The following is a 22289-nucleotide window of genomic DNA, read 5'->3' on the forward strand; positions in this document are numbered from 1 at the left end:
TTTCTTCTAAAATCATAAAAGCTGTCTTTCATAGTCCTCTGATGACTTAATTTCCTTTTCTTCTTAGATATTCTCCTGAAAGAAAACAGAATATGGTTATTACTTATGAACAGTACATTATCACAATATGATTCATTCATTTATTCCATAAACGTTCGTAACTACCATGTACTAGGCACTGTGCTAAGTACTTGGAGATACAAGGATGACTGGATAGTTAAGACCCAATTCCTGACTTCAAGGAGTTCATTGTCTATTAGGGGAGATATATATACATACAATGCTCCTAGAATCTTTCATAATAAAAAATTTTAATAGTTCTTTATTTCCCAAATTTTCTATAATTGTCATGCACAATTTTTGAAAGAGAAAAATATAATTAAAAGAAAAACAAGTCAAGGAAATAGAAGTAATGAGACATGAGGGAATTCCCTGGAGGTCCAGTGATTAGGACTCGGCGCTTTCGCTGCAGTGGCCCAGGTTCAATCCCTGGTTGGGGAACCTGCAAGTGATGTGGCCGCAGACAAAGAAAAAAAAAAAATTGAGACATGAGATAAGTAACTGGCTCCTGAGTGGATATCAGCCTCATCCATCCCTCATGAGCATTCAATCACTTCCAGGATAGCCTATCCCTTCCCAGAGTAGTGAGATCTTAGTGGAATGATGTCAGCCCTGTCCTTCTAAATAACACACATTCTTTGGAGACTCTTGTAGCCCTAAGCACTCTTTAGTGCCAGCCACAGAATCTACATTACAGTGGTCAGGCAACTTCTCTGGTCTTCTCCACAGGATACCTGGGGAATTAGCCCTGGGCCACAGCTGGTAGGATAGAGTCTGGCCTCTTTAGAGCCTAATTGCTCATTTTCCTGGCTTCCTTTTCTGGATAGCTTTAATTCGATAATTAGCCCAGATACACAAGTCTCCGTTCTGTCCTCCTGCTCCTGCCCTACCCTACTGAAACTGAACCTCCCTTAAATCCTGACACCTGCTCAGGAAAGATCCTCGGTGGTTGTAATTGCCTGTTCCTCCCATGTTGGAGTTCACCCCTCCTGTTAGGTGCTTCCTAAGTTGTGTCTTGCCTACGCTCAGTCCTATTTGCTCTTAGAATACCTCATTGCCAGCTGTGTAGCATGGTTTATGACAATCCATGCCAGGGAACAATTTATGACAACTGTGAAGGTCTGTACTTATATACATTTTGTGTGTGTGTAGTTTCTGTGATGGTAGTTAATTTCTCAATTAATCCTTTAAGATTCAGCTGTCTGAAAAATGGTATAGATGATCTTATTTGCAAAGCAGAAATAGAGACACAGATGTAGAGAACAAACTATGGGTACCAAGGGGGAAAGGAGGGGGTGGGAGGAATTGGGAGATTGGGATTGACATATATACACTATTGATACTATGTATAAAATAGATAACTAATGAGAACCTACTGTATGGCACAGGGAACTCTACTTAATGCTCTGTGGTGACCTAAATGGGAAGGAAATCCAAAAAAGAGGGGATATATGTATACATATAGCTGATTCACTTTGCTGTACAGTAGAAACTAACACAACATTGTAAAGCAACTATACTCCAATAAAAATTAATCCAAAAAAAAAAAAGATTCAGCTGTCTGGAGCCCTCCCAGATTCTGCTAGGCAGAGGTCATTCATTTATCTGTTCATCAAACATGCATTAATTTCCTACTCATCATTAGACACTGTTTTAAGGACTGGATTAAGACGAAATTCTTGCCTTCTAGGGGCTCACAATCAAGGTAAACAAAGGACTCTAATGTCAGTAATAATAAAGGTATGCATAAAATACATAGCACAGTAGAGAGAAGCCCAAGATCTGATTTGGGTTTTCAATGATGATTAGGAATTTGCCAACTGGATGTGAAAGGGCAGGGATAGAAAGGGAAGATATTTCAGGCAGATAGGGCAGCACTATCGTATAGAGGCATGGAAGGCAGAGACTATCTTAACCAGCTTTGATTTCCTAGTTTATTAGGATAGTGCAGTGCACATACATATAGGTCGTCACTGAGAATTCGTTGAAAGAATGAAAGATTGGCTGCTTTCCTCACTAGCAGAAGTAGATAGAGGATTCTACTATTTCAAAGGAGTGTTCAAGTAACTCCAACAAAAACTTTTTTTAGAAATTTAAATTTAGGGGACTTCCCTGGTGGCACAGTGGCTAAGACTCTGCGCTCCCAATGCAGGGGGCCTGGGTTCGATCCCTGGTCGGGGAACTAGATCCCACATGCATTCTGCAACTAAGAGTTCGCATGCCACAACTAAGGAGCCTGCCTGCTGCAACTAAGACCTGGCACAGACAAATAAATAAATAAATAAATATTTTTTTAAAAAGTGACTACTAAAACTGCTAAAAAAAAGAAATTTAAATTTAGATTAAAAAATCTAAACACAGATACAATTTATCGTTTATTAAGCTCAACTCTCATAGATATAATTTCCCAGTTAGTTCTACATTAGATCTTTATTTAAAAACATAGAGACATGGAAGGGGAATGCAGCAGATACCAATAAGCCTGGCTCACAGTAATTTCTTTTTCCGTAGAAAATCCTTTTATAGAGGATGGCCCCCAGCAACTACATCTCTGCTTTTTTACCCTGCCCTTCCCACCTCCTAACCCCAGCTGACTGATATAAGGGTAAACTATATGACCTAAGACTTGTCAGATCAGGGTTCTAAAAGAAATTAAGAGATAGGATGCAAGGCTTGACCATGACACCACCAGGAGAGGAGGCAGTCTGCAATCGGATGGAACAAAGCTGACCCTCTTAGGAGGAGAGACTAGAGAAGAGTTCTAGCAGTGTTCCAGTCCCTGGAATCCATTTTCCTTGTGGCTCAGCTGCACTCTGCTGTGTGGTCCTTTCTGTACTCTGCACTCTGTGGTCCTTTCACCGGTTATATAAGTAACCCCGGTACCCTTCCTATAAATTCCTCCTTTCTACCCTAGCTGGTTTGATTGGGTTACTTGCAGTCAGAAGACTTGACTACCACAGGGAACAAAGACAGGCATTGGGAGCAAACTTACCCAATTTCTCTGTGGCTTCCACACAGACACTAGGATACATGCCCTCAGTGTAAGTTGCCACCAGAAGATACAGATGGGTCTTCACAACAACCACACCAGTGTTTTCCTGGATAAAAATAAAACAGAATGCCCTTCTCTTGGTTCTAATTACAGGACAAGAAGTTACGTGCCAGCCACATTTTTCACCGTTTCCTGACTTCCATATTCATTATGTTTGTTTTTGGACTCTCCACTCTTTTTCACTAATATAGTTGTCAAAAAGTTTTAGACTGTTGTAATAACAGCATGTATATTCTGAAAAAAGCTCCCGAATTGATTGTAATATACCCCTATCCCAGTGAGAACAACAGATGTCATGGAAAGGAAATACATTTTGGAATTAGATAGCTCTGGGCTTGAATCCCAGCACCTCCATTTTCTGCTGTATGACTATGGAAGAGTTATTTAACCTGGTTAAGCCTCAGTTTCCTCATCTGTAAATGAGGCTACTTAGTTTATAATGTGGGTGAAGTGTGCCTAACCCATAATATAGGGCATCCAGAAATATGACTGTCATCCCCTTAATTCCTTATAGGCAACAGTGAACCAACAGACGTTTTAAGCACAAGAGTAATATCACTTTGTTTTTTAAAGAAGGAGAATGTAGAGTATGAGGGATAATTGCAGTGGAGAGAGACAGTTCAGGCAAGGTTCAGTTGATAAATTCTGGAATGAACATTTTTCAAAACCAGGCTCTCTGCTAGTACTTTCTTTTACATGTGCCTTCCTGGCACTAGACTGCTATCTCAAACATTGCCATTGCAGTAACAGGCTTAGTCTGTTTTAAAGATAGGATCAGGAGAGGCACTGAAAATTGGAGTCAAATTCTTTTCTTAAGGTTTTTACAAAGTTGTCTTCAAATCTTGAACACTCACACTCTTAGCATAAAGAGAATAGTCATCTGCCCGGACACATTTGTAGTCCTTCTCCTTGAAATACAATCCTTCTCTTCTGGTTTTCAAAGGGTTCTTGGCAAATCCATTCACAAGTGTTCGGACATCACTGGGCATTACCTGCGGAGGTTAAATAGACTAGAAGTTGGCAACCTATGGTGGGCTGGCCAAATTTGTCCCACTACCAGTTTTTGTAGGCCTGCAAACGAAGAATGGTTTTTACATTTTTAAGTAGTTGAAAAAAAAATCAAAATAATAATATTTTGTGATATGTAAAAATTACATGAAATTCAAATTTCAGTGTTCATAAAGTTTTATTGGAACATAGTCACTCCCATTCTTTTATGTACTGTCTATGGCCTTTACAGAAAAAGATTTAAACTCTTATGCCCAAACCTGTTTTTTTCTTACACTAAATCCAGGTGATGCTACACATAGGCTCTGCTCCTGGAGTTTGATGAGGGCTGCACTGTCCACATGCTTTGTTCCCAGGAGTGTATCTAACAGTAAGTTCTGCAAATGGCTCATGCTCCCTCAGCCCTGAAAAAGGGAACTGCAGTTGAAACGATCTGCTCTGGCTAGCTTTTAAAAGCCCTGTGAATACAAATGTCCCTAAGACACCCCGGACAGCTTTAACATCAGCATGTGCACTTTGAAAAGATGAAGGGTGAAAATGGAGTTCCATCATCCAGTGCCTACCAATACTCAAGAGGAAAACAGAATCATAGAAAATCAGTTCACAGAGAGGGTTATGAGTTTGGAAAATCACAGCTCGTAATTTTCTATCTATGTCAATGGTTTGCATCAGAATCACCTAGGATTAAAACTAAAAAAATAAAAAACCTGACGAAATGGAGAACTACTGAAGTAACCAAGACTAAATGAGATATACTGGTCATGAGTCCTCACGTTCCTTTCTCGCTGACCAACAGCACCAACTATGGGCACTGATCAATACCCCAGGGGACTAAAAACACCTTAAGGCACCTAAAGAGACATTTTCTGCACAAGTTCCCGAGTCTTCTTGGGCCCTCCTCATCGGGACCAACTCCACAAACACTCGTCATTCCAAGGGATCCTAAGGGCAGGAGCCCCTAGCCCGCCATTCCCTTCGCAGCGATTTGGCCCACGGGGGTTCCCTGGAGCGGGGTTACTGAGGGCGAGGGAGTGTGTGTTAATGTCCAGTCTGGTTGGCTGCGGAGACGCACAGGAGGGGCAGAGGGTTTGGGGGATCGCGCAGGGCCAGACCAGGAGAAGCCCCCTGGCTCTCGGGAAGGAGCCCAACACTCAACCAAAGGCTGGCTTGAAGCGCATGCGGCGGTCAACGGACGCGGGGGGAGGCGGGGCGAGAGGGCGACGAGCCGAGCTATTGGCTGTGGCAGCTGCCCGTCACCGAGAATCGCTACGGCTCCGACCGCAGACGACGACCAGCCCTTGGGCGCCGGAGCTACGACTTTCCTGGTTCCTTCTCAGCCAGACGGGTCTGCGGTAGCGCACTTGCGCGGGGCTCAGGGACGCAGTGGCCGAGTCTCCGGACCGGGCGGTCCCGCGAAATTCGAAGTCCTCCGGCCGCCTCGGCGGCGCGCGGGCTCCTTGTCCGCCGCGGCGGAGGGGTCGCGGGGTGCTGCGAGCCGAATCTCTGGACGCGAAACGTTCTTAATCTACCGCGGCGACGGGCTCGAGCTGACTGGGCCTCAGGTGGGACGGGCTCACTCTCCCGCCGCAGCCGACGACTCAGGCGCCGTGGGTTGTCGGGCCCGGCCCTGTCGTGGTGCCAGAGAACCGAAGGCCCTGCTAGTCGAGGGAGGGGAGCTGAGGTACCTGTCGCGGCCTGCAGCTTTTACTCCAGGCCGGGCGGAGGCCACACGCACCTTGCCAGCGGGGTAGGAGGGAAGGGGCGGGGTCGTGGGTGCTCCTCCCTCAGGCACGGGCTGGACGGGGCTGAGGGGCTTGGGGTGGCGGTTTGGGCCTGTCAGAGCTTGAAGACAAGCTGATTGTGTTCAAAAGCCCTTCCTTCCTTCTCTAAGAAGCCCATCCTGGGTGTGCTTCAGGAACCAGAAGGCTGCAACTCTGCCCACTCCGAAAACTGCAGATGCGACTCCTAGAGGCCAGGCTGAGAGTTGCCACACCGGCTCCATTGGGGCACGTTGTGGGAAGCCTGGAATTCGAGGGGACGGCGGGTGGGTCTGGAGCGAGCTCCTTTGCTTAAAGGAGGCTGGCTCGGAAGACACCAGCAGAAGCCTGGGTGAAGGCCCCTCTTCTTAGGGAAAGCGTGGGTGTCTAAAGTTCAGAATCCGTTCCACGTCCGTTCACGGCCACGAATAGTGATTATTAATCAAATAGAAGAGAGAATAAATCTCAATTCTCGTTACTAAGTAAGCTAATTTTTTAGTTTTTCTAGGGGCTCTGTTATTTGTGACCACAATGAAAAGTTCAGACAATGATGATGTGATAACTGACAGACTTCCCAAGCTCAAGAGCTCAAACGAATGGCTGGAGCCCCAGCCACTTTCCTTCATGGAGGTACAGTAGTAATGGCATTCTGAAGTTTATACTTGGGTGGTTGCACTGACAAGTGGCCTGTGCTAAATATATTATTCTCTGTGTTTTCTATTCTATTCTTTATTATCCCTTTCTTTCTATTAAGCTTGTGTTTACTTTGCTCTCCATTTTCAGTTTAACATGGAATCATAGGTCATTGCTTATATACCTTTTCTAGTATAACAAAGTTATAAAGTTTCTCCTGAAGCACTGCTTTAACTGCATCACCCAAATGTATATATGTTGTGGTTTTGTTTTTTTAGATTCTTTTTTTCTACACAGCTTTATTAAGGTATACTTGATATACAATAAACTGCATGTATTTGATGTGTACAGTTTGATAAATTCTTAGCTATGTATTCACACATGAAGCCATCACCGCAGTCGAGACAGTGAACATATTCAATACTCCCAAAGTTTCTTCATTGTGTCCCTTTGTGAGCGTCCCCTCGCTGCCTGCTTTCTGTCACTATAGTTTATTTTATTTTATTTTTCTTAAATTTTATTTTAATTTTTTTAATTATTTTTTTTGAATTTTATTTATTTTTTATACAGCAGGTTCTTATTAATCATCCATTTTATACATATTAGTGTATACATGTCAATCCCAATCTCCCAGTTCATCCCACCACCCCCCCCACCACTTTCCCCCCCTTGGTGTCCATATGTTTGTTCTCTACATCTGTGTCTCTGTTGCTGCCCTGCAAACTGGTTCATCTGTACCATTTTTCTAGGTTCCACATGTATGTGTTAATATATGATATTTGTTTGTCTCTTTCTGACTTACTTCACTCTGTATGACAGTCTCTAGATCCATCCACGTATCTACAGATGACTCAATTTCATTCCTTTTTATGGCTGAGTAATATTGCATTGTATATATGTACCACATCTTCTTTATCCATTTGTCTGTCTCTGGGCATTTAGGTTGCTTCCATGTCCTGCCTATTGTAAATAGTGCTGCAGTGAACATTGGGGTGCATGTGTCTTCATGAATTATGGTTTTCTTTGGGTATATACCCAGTAGTGGGATTGGTGGGTCATGTGGTAGTTCTATTTTTAGTTTTTTAAGGAACCTCCATACTGTTCTCCATAGTGGCTGTATCAATTTACATTCCCACCAACAGTGCAAGAGGGTTCCCTTTTCTCCACACCCTCCCCAGCATTTGTTGTTTGTAGATTTTCTGATGATGCCCATTCTAACTGGTGTGAGGTGATACCTCATTGTAGTTTTGATTTGCATTTCTCTAATATTAGTGATGTTGAGCATCCCTTCATGTGTTTGTTGGCAATCTGTATGTCTTCTTTGGAGAAATGTCTCTTTAGGTCTTCTGCCCATTTTTGGATTGGGTTGTTTGTTTTTATGATATTGAGCTGCATGAGCTGTTTATATATTTTGGAGATTAATCCTTTGTCCGTTGATTAGTTTGCAAATATTTTCTCCCATTCTAAGGGTTGTCTTTTCGTCTTGTTTGTAGTTTCCTTTGCTGTGCAAAAGCTTTTAAGTTTCATTAGGTCCCATTTGTTTATTCTTGTTTTTATTTCCATTATTCTAGGAGGTGGATCAAAAAAGATCTTGCTGTGATTTATGTCAAAGAGTGTTCTTCCTATGTTTTCCTCTAAGAATTTTATAGTGTCCAGTCTTACATTTAGGTCTCTAATCCATTTTGAGTTTATTTCTGTGTATGGTGTTAGGGAGTATTCTAATTTCATTCTTTTACATGTAGCTGTCCAGTTTTCCCAGCACCACTTATTGAAGAGACTGTCTTTTCTCCATTGTATATCCTTGCCTCCTTTGTCATAGATTAGTTGACCATAGGTGTGTGGGTTTAGCTCTGGGCTTTCTATCCTGTTCCATTGATCTGTATTTCTGTTTTTGTGCCAGTACCATAGTGTCTTGATTAGTGTAGCTTTGTAGTATAGTCTGAAGTCAGCTCTGTTTTTTTCCCCTCAAGACCACTTTGGCTCTTCAGGGTCTTTTGTGTCTCCAAACAAATTTTAAGACTTTTTGTTCTAGTTCTGTAAAAAATGCCGTTGGTAATTTGATAAGGATTGCATTGAATCTGTAGATTGCTTTGGGTAGTATAGTCATTTTCACTACATTGATTCTTCCAGTCCAAGAACATGGTATATCTCTCCATCTGTTTGTATCATCTTTAATTTCTTTCATCAGTGTCTTATAGTTTTCTGCATACAGGTCTTTTGTCTCCCTAGGTAGGTTTATTCTTAGGTATTTTATTCTTTTTGTTGCAATGGTAAATGGGAGTGTTTCATTAATTTCTCTTTCAGATTTTTCATCATTAGTGTACAGGAATGCAAGAGATTTCTGTGCATTAATTTTGTATCCTGCAACTTTACCAGATTCATTGATTAGCTCTAGTAGTTTTCTGGTGGCATCTTTAGGATTCTCTATGTATAGTATCATGTCATCTGCAAACAGTGACAGTTTTACTTCCTCTTTTCCAATTTGGATTCCTTTTATTTCTTTTTCTTCTCTGATTGCCGTGGCTAGGACTTCCAAAACTATGTTGAATAATAGTGATGAGGGTGGACGTCCTTGTCTCGTTCCTGATCTTAGAGGAAATGCTTTCAGTTTTTCACCATTGGGAATGATGTTTGCTGTGGGTTTGTCGTATATGGCCTTTATTATGTTGAGATAGGTTCCCTCTATGCCCACTTTCTGGAGAGTTTTTATCATAAATGGGTGTTGAATTTTGTCAAAAGCTTCTTCTGCATCTATTGAGATGATCATATGGTTTTTATTCTTCAATTTGTTAAGATGGTGTATCACATTGATTGATTTGTGTATATTGAAGAATCCTTGTATCCCTGGGATAAATCCCACTTGATCATGGTGTATGATCCTTTTAATGTGTTGTTGAATTCTGTTTGCTAGTATTTTGTTGAGGATTTTTGCATCTATATTCATGAGTCATATTGGTCTGTAATTTTCTTTTTTTGTAGTATCTTTGTCTGGTTTTGGTATCAGTGTGATGGTGGCCTCATAGAATGAGTTTGGGAGTGTTCCTTCCTCTGCAGTTTTTTGGAAGAGTTTGAGAAGGATGGGTGTTAGCTCTTCTCTAAATGTTTGAGAGAATTCACCTGTGAAGCCATCTGGTCCTGGACTTCTGTTTGTTGGAAGATTTTTAATCAGTTTCAATTTCATTATTTGTGATTGGTCTCTTCATATTTTCTATTTCTTCCTGGTTCAGTAGTGGAAGGATATACCTTTCCAAGAATTTGTCCATTTCTTCCAGGTTGTCCATTTTATTGGCATAGAGTTGCTTGTAGTAGTCTCTTAGGATGGTTTATATTTCTGTGGTGTCTGTTGTAACTTCTTTTTCATTTCTAATTTTATTGATTTGAGTCCTCTCCCTCTTTTTCTTGATAAGTCTGGCTAATGGTTTATCAATTTTGTTTATCTTCTCAAAGAACCAGCTTTTAGTTTTATTGATCTTTGCTATTGTTTTCTTTGTTTCTATTTCATTTATTTCTGCTGTGATCTTTATTATTTCTTTCCTTCTACTAACTTTGGGTTTTGTTCTTCTTTCTCTAGTTCCTTTAGGTGTAAGGTTAGATGGTTTATTCGAGATGTTTGTTGTTTCTTGAGGTAGGATTGTATTGCTATAAACTTCTCTCTTAGAACTGCTTTTGCTGCATCCCATAGGTTTTGGATCGTCGTGTTTTCATTGTCATTTGTCTCTAGGTATTTTTTGATTTCCTCTTTGATTTCTTCAGTGATCTCTTGGTTCTTTAGTAACGTATTGTTTAGCCTCCATGTGTTTGTGTTTTTTACATTTTTTTTTCCTGTAATTGATTTCTAATCTCATAGCGTTGTGGTCAGAAAAGATGCTTGATATTATTTCAATTTTCTTAAATTTACTAAGGCTTGATTTGTGACCCAAGATGTGATCTATCCTAGAGAATGTTCCATGCGCACTTGAGAAGAAAGTGTAATCTGCTGTTTTTGAATGGAATGTCCTGTAAATATCAATTAAATCTATCTGGCCTATTGTGTCATTTAAAGCTTGTGTTTCCTTATTAATTTTCTGTTTGGGTGATCTGTCCATTGGTGTAACTGAGGCGTTAAAGTCCCCCACTATTATTGTCTTACTGTCGATTTCCTCTTTTATAGTTGTTAGCAGTTGCTTTATATTTTGAGGTGCTCCTATGTTGGGTGCATGTATATTTATAATTGTTATATCGTCTTCTCGGATTGATCCCTCGATCATTATGTAGTGCCCTTCCTTGTCTCTTTTAACATTCTTTATTTTAAAGTCCATTTGATCTGATACAACTATTGCTACTCCAGCATTCTTTTGATTTCCATTTGCATGGAATATCTTTTTCCATCCCCTCACTTTCAGTCTCTGTGTGTCCCTAGGTCTGAAGTGGGTCTCTTGTAGACAACATATATATGGGTCTTGTTTTTGTATCCATTCAGCGAGCCTGTGTCTTTTGGTTGGAGCATTTAATTCATTCACGTTTAAGGTAATTGTCGATATGTATGTTCCTATTCTCATTTTCTTAAATGTTTTGGGTTTGTTATTGTAGGTGTTTTCCTTCTCTTGTGTTTCTTGCCTAGAGAAGTTCCTTTAGCATTTGTTGTAGAGCTGGTTTGGTGGTGCTGAATTCTCTTAGCTTTTGCTTGTCTGTAAAGCTTTTGATTTCTCCGTCGAATCTGAATGAGATCCTTGCTGGGTAGAGTAATCTTGGCTGTAGGTTCTTCCCCACTTTAAGTGTATCATGCCACTCCCTTCTGGCTTGTAGAGTTTCTGCTGAGACATCAGCTGTTAACTTTATGGGAGTTCCCTTGTATGTTATTTGTCGTTTTTCCTTTGCTGCTTTCAATAATTGTTCTTGTCTTTAATTTTTGCCAATTTGATTACTGTGTGTCTCGGCGTGTTCCTCCTTGGGTTTATCCTGTATGGGACTCTCTACGCTTCCTGGACTTGGGTTGCTATTTCCTTTCCCATGTTTGGGAAGTTTTCGACTATAATCTCTTCAAATGTTTTCTCGGGTCCTTTCTCTCTCTCTTCTCCTTCTGGGACCCCTATAATATGCGAATGTTGTTGCGTTTAATGTTGTCCCAGAGGTCTCAGGCTGGCCTCATTTCTTTTCATTCTTTTTTCTTTATTCTGTCCCGCAGCAGTGAATTCCACCATTCTGTCTTCCAGGTCACTTATCCGTTCTTCTGCCTCAGTTATTCTGCTATTGATTCCTTCTAGTGTAGTTTTCATTTCAGTTATTGTATTGTTCATCTCTGTTTGTTTGTTCTTTAATTCTTCTAGGTCTTTGTTAAACATTTCTTGCATCTTCTTGATCTTTGCCTCCATTCTATTTCCGAGGTCCTGGATCATCTTCACTATCATTATTCTGAATTCTTTTTCTGGAAGGTTGCCTATCTCCACTTCATTTAGTTGTTTTTCTGGGGTTTTATCTTGTTCCTTCATCTGGTACATAGCCCTCTGCCTTTTCATCTTGTCTATCTTTCTGTGAATGTGGTTTTTGTTCCACAGGCTGCAGGATTGTAGTTCTTCTTTCTTTTGCTGTCTGCCCTCTGGTGGATGAGGCTATCTAAGAGGCTTGTGCAAGTTTCCTGATGGGAGGGACTGGTGGTGGGTAGAGCTGACTGTTGCTCTGGTGGGCAGAGCTCAGTAAAACTTTAATTCTCTTGTCTGCTGATGGGTGGGGCCGGGTTCCCTCCCTGTTGGTTGTTTGGCCTGAGGCGACCCAATACTGAAGCCTGCCTGGGCTCTTTGGTGGGGCTAATGGCGGACTCTGGGAGGGCTCATGCCAAGGAGTAGTTCCCAGAACTTCTGCTGCCAGTGTCCTTGTCCTCGCGGTGAGACACAGCCACCCCCCGCCTCTGCAGGAGACCCTCCAACACTAGCTGGTAGGTCTGGTTCAGTCTCCTATGGGGTCACTGCTCCTTCCCCTGGGTCCTGATGCGCACAGTGCTTTATGTGTGCCCTCCAAGAGTGGGGTCTCTGTTTCCCCCAGTCCTGTCAAAGTCCTGCAATCAAATCCCGCTAGCCTTCAAAGTCTGATTCTTTAGGAATTCGTCCTCCTGTTGCCGGATCCCGAGGTTGGGAAGCCTGATGTGGGGCTCAGAACCTTCACTCCAGTGGGTAGACTTATCTGGTATAAGTGTTCTCCAGTTTGTGAGTCACCCACCCAGCAGATACGGGATTTGATTTTGCTGTGATTGCGCCCCTCCTACCGTCTCATTGTGGCTTCTCCTGTGTCTTTGGATGTGGGGTATCTTTTTTGGTGAGTTCCAGTGTCTTCCTGTTGATGATTGTTCAGCAATTAGTTGTGATTCCGGTGCTCTCACAGGAGGGAGTGAGAGCACGTCCTTCTACTCCGCCATCTTGAACCAATCTCACTACAGTTTATTTTGCATTTAAATTTTTTTATACAAATGTAATCTTATGGTGTGTATTATTTTTGTCTGGCTTCTTTCATTCAGTATAATTTGCAGTTCATCCATGTTGTTTCATGTTTCAGTACTTAGTTCCTTTCTTTTTTTTTTTTTTGCTGAATGCTATATACCCCAGTTTGGCCATTCTGTCATTGGACATTTGGGTTGTTTACAGTTTTTGGCTATTACAAATAAAGCTGTTAGGAACATTCATGTACATGTCTTTATATGGACATATATTTTCATTACTCTTGGGTAAACATCTACTTGTGGAATGCCTAGGTCATATGGTAAATGAACTTAATATTTTATGAAACTGCCAAACTGTTTTCCAAAGTTATATTTTATATTTCCACTAGCAGTGTATGGGAGTTCCAGTGTTTCACATCCTAGCCAGCGTTTGGTACAGTCTGTGTGTGTGTGTGTGTGTGTGTGTGTGTGTGTGTGTGTGTAGTCTTTTGAGTCGTTTTAAAAGATGTAGAGTCACATTTCATTGTGTGGTTTTTTAAAAAATTTTTTTAAAAATTTTTGGCTGTGTTGGGTCCTCGTTGCACCTCGTCGGATCTTCGTTGAGGCATGCGGGATCTCTGTTGTGGTGCGTGGGCTTCTCTCTAGTTGTGGTGTGCAGGTTTTCTCTTCTCTAGTTGCGACGTGCAGGCTCCACGTTGTGTGGGCTCTGTAGTTTGCGGCATGCAGGCTCTCTAGTTGAGGTGTGCAAGCTCAGTAGTTGTGGTGCGCGAGCTTAGTTGCCCCATGGCATGTGGGATCCCAGTTCCCCAATTAGGGATCGAACCCGCGTCCCCTGCATTGTAAGGTGGATTCTTTACCACTGGACCATCAGGGAAGTCCCTCATTGTGTTTTTAATTTGCATTTCCCTAATAACTAATGATGTTGAGCCTCTTTTTATGTTTTACTTGCCATTTATATATATTCGTTGATGAAGTGTTCGTTCAAATATTTTGTGCATTTTTTAATTTAAAATTCACTACCTTAAAGTGTACAATTCAGTGGTTTTTAGTATATCCACAAGGTTGTATAACCATCACCTCTCTAATTCCAGAACATTTTCATCACCCCAAAAAGGAAACTCATACCCTTTAGCAGACATTGTCCATCCCCTTCTCCCTTGTTCTCTGGCAACTGCTAATCTACTTTCTCTTAGATTTGTCTATTCTGGAGATTTTATACAAATGGAATCATGTAGTATGTGGTCCTTTGTGTCTGACTTCTTCCACTTAACATACTGTTTTCGTGGTTCATCCATGTTGTAGCATGTATCAGCACTTCATTCTTTTTTATGGGCAAATGATACTCCAGTATATGGATATACCACATTTTATTTATCCATTCATCAGTGGATGGGCATTTGGATTTTTTCTAGTTTTTGACTATTATGAATAATGCTGCTGTGAACATTTGTATACACGTTTTTGTGTGAACATATGTTTTCAGTTGTCTTGGGTATATAACCTAGGAATGGAATGGCTAAGTCATATGGTACTTCTGTGTTTAACTTTTTGAGGAGCTGCCTACTGTTTCCCACAGTGGCTGTACCATTTTACATTCTCATCAGCAATGTATGAAGGTTCCAGCTTCTCTACTGCTTAGAGTTCATTGAACCTCTAGTATCGGTGAGCGTATAGTTCCCAACACATTTGGAAAAATTTCAGCCATCCTTTCTTAAAATATTTTTTCTACCCCACCCCTTCTCCTTTTGGGAAATAAAATTACATGTTTAATCGCCTGCTTAAAGTTATCCCATAGCCCACTGATTATCTGTTAAATTTTTTCAGACTTTTCCCCCCTGCATTTCATTTTGGACAGCTTCTATTATGATTTTAAGTTTACTAATCATTTCTTCTGTAATATCCAATCTGCTGATAATCCTGTCTGGTGTATCTTTCATTTCAGACATCGTGGTTTTTATCCCTTAAGTTTTTAGGGGGTCTTTTAAAAAATCTTCCATGTCTCAAAACGTCTGCTGTTTTGTCTAGCGAATGCACTTAATGAACTATTTTAATGTCTTGGTCTAATAATTATATCATCTGTGTCATTTCTGGGTTAGTTTTTTAAAAAATATTTATTTATTTATTTGGCTGCGCCAGGTCTTCGTTGCTGGGTGTGGGATTCTTAGTTGCGGCATGTGGGATCTTTAGTTGCGGCCTGCAAACTCTTAGTTGCGGCATGTGGGATCTAGTTCCCTGAGCAGGGATCAAACCTAGGTCCCCTGCATTGGGAGCACAGAGTCTTAGCCACTGGACCACCAGGGAAGTCTCCTCTGGGGTAGTTTTGATTGATTCTTTTCACTAGTCAAATTTTCCTGCCTCTTTATATGCCTGGTGATTTTTTTAATTGGATGCCAGACATTGTGAATTTTTCCTTGTTGAGTGCTGGATATTTTTGATTTCCAATAAATATGCTGAGCTTTGTTCTGGGATGCGGTTAAGTTACTTGGACACAGTCTGATTTTTTTCATGTCTCGCCACGAAGCTTGGTAGACAGAACTGTAGTATCATTTAGTGTATGGCCAATTTTGCTTTAGTACTTATTTTGTAAAACCCCTCTAAGTAGTCAACTCTGTTTTGTGCACCATAAAGTTTGTCACCGTGGCTGATGTTAAGAGGAATAACTCCTGGGGTTGTGTGACCTCTAGGGATTGTTCCCCTAATCCTTTCAGGTACTTCTTTGCCCAGTGTTTCTTTGGGTAGTTTCCCCACATGGATACAGTGTTCAGCATTCACCTGAAGACGCAAGGGGGACCCTCTACAGCTCTAATCCTCTGCAGACCCCCAAAGCTCCTTCTCTGTGTGACTTTCTTCCCTCTGGTACTGTGCTCTATGAACTGTAGCTACCCTGGCCTCCCCAGACTCCCAGCTCCCCTCCTCATTTCAGGAAGACAGGTGGATTCCACCTGATTTCCTCCTCTGTGTGCCACAGTCTGGAAATTCTCTCCAGGCTCTAATGAGCTATTTTAAGGCTCACCTTGTGTTCTGTATCTCAGGGGCCACTGTCCTTCATAGCCTGATGTCCAGTGTCTTGAAAACTGTTGTTTCACCTTTTTTTAAAAAAAATTATTTATTTATTTATTTATTTATGGCTGTGCTGGGTCTTCGTTTCTGTGCGAGGGCTTTCTCCAGTTGCGGCAGGCGGGGGCCACTCTTCATTGTGGTGCGCGGGCCTCTCACTGTCATGGCCTCTCTTGTTGCAGAGCACAGGCTCCAGACGCGCAGGCTCAGTAGTTGTGGCTCACAGGCCTAGTTGCTCCGCGGCGTGTGGGATCTTCCCAGACCAGGGCTCGAACCCGTGTCCCCTGCATTGGCAGGCAGATTCTCAAGCACTGCACTACCAGGGAAGCCCCTCACTTTTTTTTTTTTTAAGGTAGGAGGATAAATCTGTTCCCTCTTACTCTATTTTGTCTGAAAGTGGAGGTTTTCATCTCACCCATTAGTTCTTCAGTCTTTTTTTTTTTCTTTCTTTCTTCCTTCCTTCCTTCCTAACTTTCTTTCTTTCTTTCCTTCCTTTCTTTCTTCTCCTGTTCCATTCTTTTATTTATCACTTCTGGGACTCCAGTTATCAACTTGTTGAACTTTTTGTTATTGTCTCATAAGTTGCTACAAGTCTATTCATTTTCCTATCTTTTTTCTTCCTGTTTCCCAGACTGGATAAATTCTAATGATTTGAATTCAAGTTCACTGACTCTTTTTTTTTTTTTTTCACTGACTCTTTTTATGTCATCTTTAATCTGCTGTTAAGCCCATTTAAGTTTGTTTGTTTTTTAAATTTAAGAACTGTATTTTCCACTTGGTTATTTTTCAGTCTCTGTTTTTCTGCTGAGGTTTTCTGTTCATTCATTGTGAGCATATTTTCCTATAACTTCTTAAACATAGCTGTAGTAGTTGACCTAAAATCCTTGTCTGCTAATTCCAACATGTGGGCCATCTCAGAGTTGGTCTCCAGTTGATTGTCTTTGTTTTAAGTATGGGTCACGTTTTCCTGTTTGTCTAGTGATTTTGGACATTATGAGTGATACATTGTAAAGGGTCTGGATTCTGTTTTGTTCCTCTGATTAATACTGAGTTTTTGTTTTAGCAGGCAGTTAACTTGGCTGAACACGAACTCTGAACTTTGTCTCTCCTGCAGTTGGCAGCAGGTGAAATCACTGTTTAGTCTTTTTTAGCTTTAGCTGGGCTCCACAGAGTCTGCTTTGTGCTTATGTAGTTCAAGGGTCTGCCAGAGATTTGGTCTGCAGAATTTGTGGCATTCTGTCTATGGCTTTCTCCTTTCAGGTATTTCTCCTCTCATTTTCCTGCTGCTATGGTTGCCCTGAACTCTGTCTTCTAATTATTGAATCTGTAAAACTGTGTATTTCTGTCTGCGTTTGAGCTACCTTGTTTAGCTATGACTGAGGCCTGCTGTTAGACAAAAGTCCATAAAGAACTGAAAACTTTTCCAGTGCTGTTCTCTTTTTCCAAGTGTTGACTACCCTTTAGTTTCTTCCTGCTCTGGGTCTGTCTCCAGTGTCTTCAGGTGGTGGTTTTAATATTTCAGTACTCATCTTGGTTTTGAGAGCAGTAGATTTGCTAGGAATAGCAACTCTGTGAGGCAGAAAGAACAAAGAAAATGAATTTGGAGTTAGATACATGTGAGTTTGAATTCTGGGCTCAGTGCAGGATTTTCTAGGTCTCTGGTTGTTACTTAACTCCCTTGAGCCTTAATTTCCTTGTGTGTTAATGGGGAAGGTTAGTTCTTAGATTTCGAGATTTTACTCATCTATTCTGGAAAACAAGGGGAGTGGAACGGAAGACAACTAATTCCAATGACAGTTAATTTGAGAATATTTTATTTTTGTGTAATTATGAGAGGATTTCAAAGGCCCATCCCAAATGTCCACTTTGGGACTCTTTTATTATTAATTATTTTTTCCATTGTGGAAAAATTATATCATAAAATTTACTCTTTTTAACTATTTTTAAGTGTGTAAGTCAGTGATGTTAATTACAGTCACATGTATGCTAGAAATCAACCTCTTGCATTTTCTGACATGTTTAATTGTGGAAGATTTGTTATGAAAATGGAGAAATTTAATTTTATGAGCTATTTCCTGAAGATTGTGTTGCTTTAAAATACTGAAAATGTGGCTTGTTCATAAAAAGTATTAATATTTGATAGCTATAATGACTAAATGAATTCAAATAGAATTCATTCATGAGTAAATGAATTCAAATAGAGGCCTGATTGTATCACTTTATAGGATGTGAAAAAAGATGGGTTTTACATACCATGTGTGTCTGGGCAAAGTCATTTGACCATATTGGGACTCAAAATGTCTGTGATCTGAGTTATTTTTCCCCTAGAATGAACTGTAGCTGAGAGCAGAAAGATTCAAATACTCTTTAAAAAGTACTGATGATATGATTTGAAGTAGAAAAATTGGATTGACAGAGAACTTTCCAGGGATATGTATGTCACATATAAAACGAGTCTAGGTAGTATTAATAATTTAATTTTCAAATATTTGATTTTCAAAATGTCATTCTGTCATTTTAGGCATTAGCTAAAGAAGATATTGATGCAGCTATTCAATCAATATTATACAGAGAAAATTATATAGTTAAGGTAAGAATTGGCTGCAGAATATGTCTCAATTAAAAATTAAACTTTGTTTTTCCATTTCAGATGTAGTGCGTTGTCATTATAAAAATTTTAGAAAATATAGAAAACAATTAAAACACTCATTAGCCTTTAGGATTGAACTTAAAAGAGCTCTGAGATTGCTTTAATTTAGTTCCTGTCTTCGTATACTTTGTGAGGACTCTTTTATAGATACCTTATAAGAGTTTCCTCCTACTCACTTGTTCCTTCATGTTAGTGGGGCTTCTGTGGAGTCACTGTGTATTCTTAAAAGCTTTAAGAGCTGTTATTGGAACACACTGACCAATTATTACTCAGGTATACATAAGTAAGAACAAAGCTTTAACTGTAGCAGGATGGGCTTAATTATAAGACAAGATGAATGTCTATGTGAAGTGTACTAAACACTGGAGTGGGTAGCCTATTTTTGTTTTTAAGAATTTTCTTTAGAGTTGTTTAAAAAGGAAAGGAACTGTTCATTGAGAATGGTTGAAATGTGCTATGACCTGAAGTTAGGGAGGGATATCGCCTGGAGAAGGTTACAGGGCTTTTATTATTTTAGTTTTTTCATTTTAAATTTCATGTTGTTGATCCTAGTAATCACATGATTTCGTTTGCTAGATGAAAGGTATATGAGAAGTTTTGGTGAGAATGATTTAGTTTATAGCCTAATTTAGGCATTTTCTTTGCAGGCTACTTGTCATTTTTACCAGGTTGTGCTACTGTTCTGTCTTTTTTTTTCCCCCATAGAATATTCTTTTTTTTTTTTTTTTGGCTGTGCTGTGTGGCTTGTGGGATCTTAGTTCCCTGACCAGGGATTGAACTCGGCCCCTCGGCAGTGAAGGTGTGGAGTCCTAATGACTGGACTGCCAGGGAATTCCCTCCATAGAATATTCTTCTTGCTCATTCTGTGTCATTCCTTCTCTTCCTAGATAACTCTGTTCTTTAAGGCCCATCCCAAATGTCTACCAATTTGGAAATCTTTTAAAAAATTTAATTATTTTTCTATTGTAAAATATATATAACATAAAATTTGCTTTTTAACCATTTTTGAGTGTACAATTCAGTGACATTAATTACATTTATGTGTTGAGCAACCATAACCACTATGTATTTCTAAACCTTTTTCATCACCCCAACCAAAACTTTGTACTCATTAAGTAGTAACTTCCCAGCCCTCCTTCTGCAAGCCTCTGGTAACATCTGATTTATTTTCTGTCTCTATGAATTTGCCTATTCTAGATATTTCATATAAGTGGAATCCTACAATATTTATCTACACAATATTTGTGTCTGTCATATTTCACTTAGCATATTGCTTTTAAGGTTCATCCATGTTGTAGCATGTGTCAGAACTTCACTCCTTTTTATGGTTGTATAATATTCCATTATACGTATATACCACATTTTGTTTATACCTTCATCTGTTGATGAACACTGGAGTTGTTTCCACCTCTTGGCTATTGTGAGTAATGATGCAGTGAACACTGGTATACTAGTATCTGTTTGAACCCCATATATCTCTTGCTACATGGTCCCTCCTCCTTTTGTTTTGTAGATTTGTTTTGTAGTCTGTCTTCTAGGGAGAGCAGGCATGTTGTCTAATTTATTCATGTATTCTTTGTTTCCAGTATTGTGTGTGTCACACAGTAGAAGCCAAACAAATGATTTAATTAATGGATGATTTTGTGGGTTATTCTTATGAATATAAATGAAGTTTAAATTTTGGAACAAGAAAACTTTAAGATAATATATTTGTCTTTCCTATCACTGTTTACTAGGAACTAGGTAAGTATTTAAAGCATCATGACTTCTTAAATGCAAGAAGAAAAGAGATATTATATAAAAGATGGGTTGATCATGTGGCAGATCCTCTCCAGAAGAAAATTATAGAAAATGTTACTTCACATAAGAAGATTAAAAAAAGGAGACAAGAGGAATTAGATGGTTTTTTAAAATACGTAAATAAAAAGGTACTAAGAGATCATTTGTTACTTTTTTCAGTTGCTTTAAAAACTATAGTTATCTTTGTTTATTTACAGTCATCCAAACAGCCTGCCCTTCCCAATTCTGTATATGTGTAATCTGTACTCTGTTATAGCACATACTATTCTTAAATCCAGGGCATGTGGAAAGGATGGAGGGAAAGGGTTAGGTCTGGATTTAAATGTGTACATTAGAATAATTTTTCTTTCTTTCTCCTATGTAATTGTTAATTTTATATACCGATTAAAAAAATTGGACTCTAGGTTCAAGATATATGTTTTTTTGTTTTTTATTCTGGAACTTGATTATTTACAGGCTATAAAATATTTCTGTTCTCCTGGCATTTTTAAGAGATCTGAGATGTTTGAATATTAAGTATCTAAAAACAAATTCCTATATCTTTTAGTGCTGCAACATCCTTTATTAAAATCTTGAAAATTTTAAGTAGATTCCTTCTAGCACTATAATATTTCTTACTTAGATACATTAAATTTAATTTCCAATTTGATCTTCCCTTCCCTTTTGCATTTGTCATTAATGCCATTTCAAAGCATAAGAGTGGAACTGTGTGTTTGACTCTTGAGTCCTGTTATGCTCAAAATTAATTATGGACTTCTTGTTCTTATGTGTGGTTTTATTTCCTTCCTATAGGGAAATGCATTTATAGAGCATTATGATCCAAAAGAATATGATCCTTTTTACATGAACAAAGAGGACCCGAATTTTCTGAAGGTAGATTTCTTTCTTTCTTTTTTTTAAAAAAATTTATTTATTTATCTATTTATTTTTGGCTGCACTGGGTCTTCGTACGTGCTTTTTTCTCTAGTTGCGGCGCATGGGGGCTACTCTTCGTTGCAGTGCTCGGGCTTCTCATTGTGGTGGATTCTTTTGTTGGGAGCACGGGCTCTAGGCGGGCGGGCTTCAGTAGTTGTGGCACACGGGCTCAGTAGTTGTGGCTCACAGGCTCTAGAGCTCAGGCTCAGTAGTTGTGGCGCGTGGGCTTAATTGCTCAGCAGCATGTGGGATCTTCCCGGACCAGGGCTCGAACCCATGTCTCCTGCATTGGCAGGCGGGTTCTTAACCACTGCGCCACCAGGGAAGCCCCTGAAGGTAGATTTCTAATTTTAACTTTGGTATTATGTGGTTTGTTTTTTTGAGCAGTCCTAATATATAAGTAGTCCTTTAGTGATTCCCAACGAATGCAGTAACATCTTAAGAATCATGTCCCATCTCCATATCTTAGAAAGGAACAAAAAACCCAAAGTCCAAGTAAATTAAACCTCTGTAAAATTTGAAAATATTGTATAATAATTGGGTAATAGATAATGTTAAAAAATTTCATAGACTTTTAAATTTGTTACAAAAGTAATATATTTTTATGATATATAAATGAGAAAATCAATTTAAAAATAAAGAATAAGAAGACCACTCAAAATTCCATTACCCAGAGTGAACTCATGAACATTTTTCTGTATATCCTTCAAGACTTCTTTCTAATGGTAAACCAAGTATACTTCAATTAAAAAAAAAAAGACTTCTTTCTATGTGTAGGTATATGTACACATTTTTATTTAACAAGAATGGGATCATACCACACGTTAGGTTTTAAAATCTTCTTTTTCTCAGTAGTTTATGATTTGCTTTCTTTCTTTGTCAATAAATATACAATTGTAATCAATGCATGGTATTCTGTTATTAATAGCTAACTTGCACTGAGGGATT

General features: G+C 39.5%; 2 protein-coding genes across 4 annotated transcripts in view; one reads left to right on the forward strand and one right to left on the reverse strand.

Annotated features, from left to right (window-relative positions):
• Nucleotides 1–46: 46 nt before the first annotated feature.
• On the reverse strand, nt 47–5826 carry PFN4 (profilin family member 4). 2 transcript variants are annotated; one of them, XM_061168754.1, is made up of 5 exons: nt 5806–5826; nt 4396–4524; nt 3967–4104; nt 3053–3158; nt 47–75 (listed from the first exon to the last, which is right to left on the reverse strand). In XM_061168754.1, exons 2-5 carry the CDS (start codon nt 4510–4512, stop codon nt 47–49), a joined length of 390 nt encoding a protein of 129 aa, XP_061024737.1. In that variant the 5' UTR covers nt 4513–4524; nt 5806–5826. The 2 variants fall into 2 exon arrangements, with proteins under 2 accessions (XP_061024737.1, XP_061024736.1); XM_061168753.1 differs by lacking the exon at nt 5806–5826 and having other exon boundaries at nt 4396–4713.
• Nucleotides 5385–22289, forward strand: part of LOC133074779 (protein FAM228B) — a 64895-nt gene continuing 47990 nt past the window's right edge. Inside the window, exons 1-5 of one of the 2 annotated variants that reach the window (XM_061168751.1) lie at nt 5385–5682; nt 6377–6507; nt 18498–18566; nt 20363–20554; nt 21219–21299. In XM_061168751.1, the coding sequence (XP_061024734.1) occupies nt 6409–6507; nt 18498–18566; nt 20363–20554; nt 21219–21299 (441 nt within the window). In that variant the 5' untranslated portion in view covers nt 5385–5682; nt 6377–6408. Of the gene's footprint in view, nt 5868–6376; nt 6508–18497; nt 18567–20362; nt 20555–21218; nt 21300–22289 lie in introns of both variants that reach the window. The other variant, XM_061168752.1, reaches the window with a different exon arrangement.

The sequence above is a fragment of the Eubalaena glacialis genome, chromosome 14 (genome assembly GCF_028564815.1).
Source record: "Eubalaena glacialis isolate mEubGla1 chromosome 14, mEubGla1.1.hap2.+ XY, whole genome shotgun sequence".
Taxonomy (NCBI): Eukaryota; Metazoa; Chordata; class Mammalia; order Artiodactyla; family Balaenidae; genus Eubalaena; species Eubalaena glacialis.

Coding starts and splice junctions, on each gene's coding strand:
- PFN4 (XM_061168754.1), bottom strand. CDS start 4,512: ATGAGCCATTTGCAGAACTTACTGTTAGATACACTCCTGGGAACAAAG. Junction 4,105..4,395: donor TAGCATCACCTGGATTTAGT/GTAAGAAAAAAA, acceptor TAACCTCCGCAG/GTAATGCCCAGTGATGTCCG. Junction 76..3,052: donor GGAAGCCACAGAGAAATTGG/GTAAGTTTGCTC, acceptor GTTTTCTTTCAG/GAGAATATCTAAGAAGAAAA.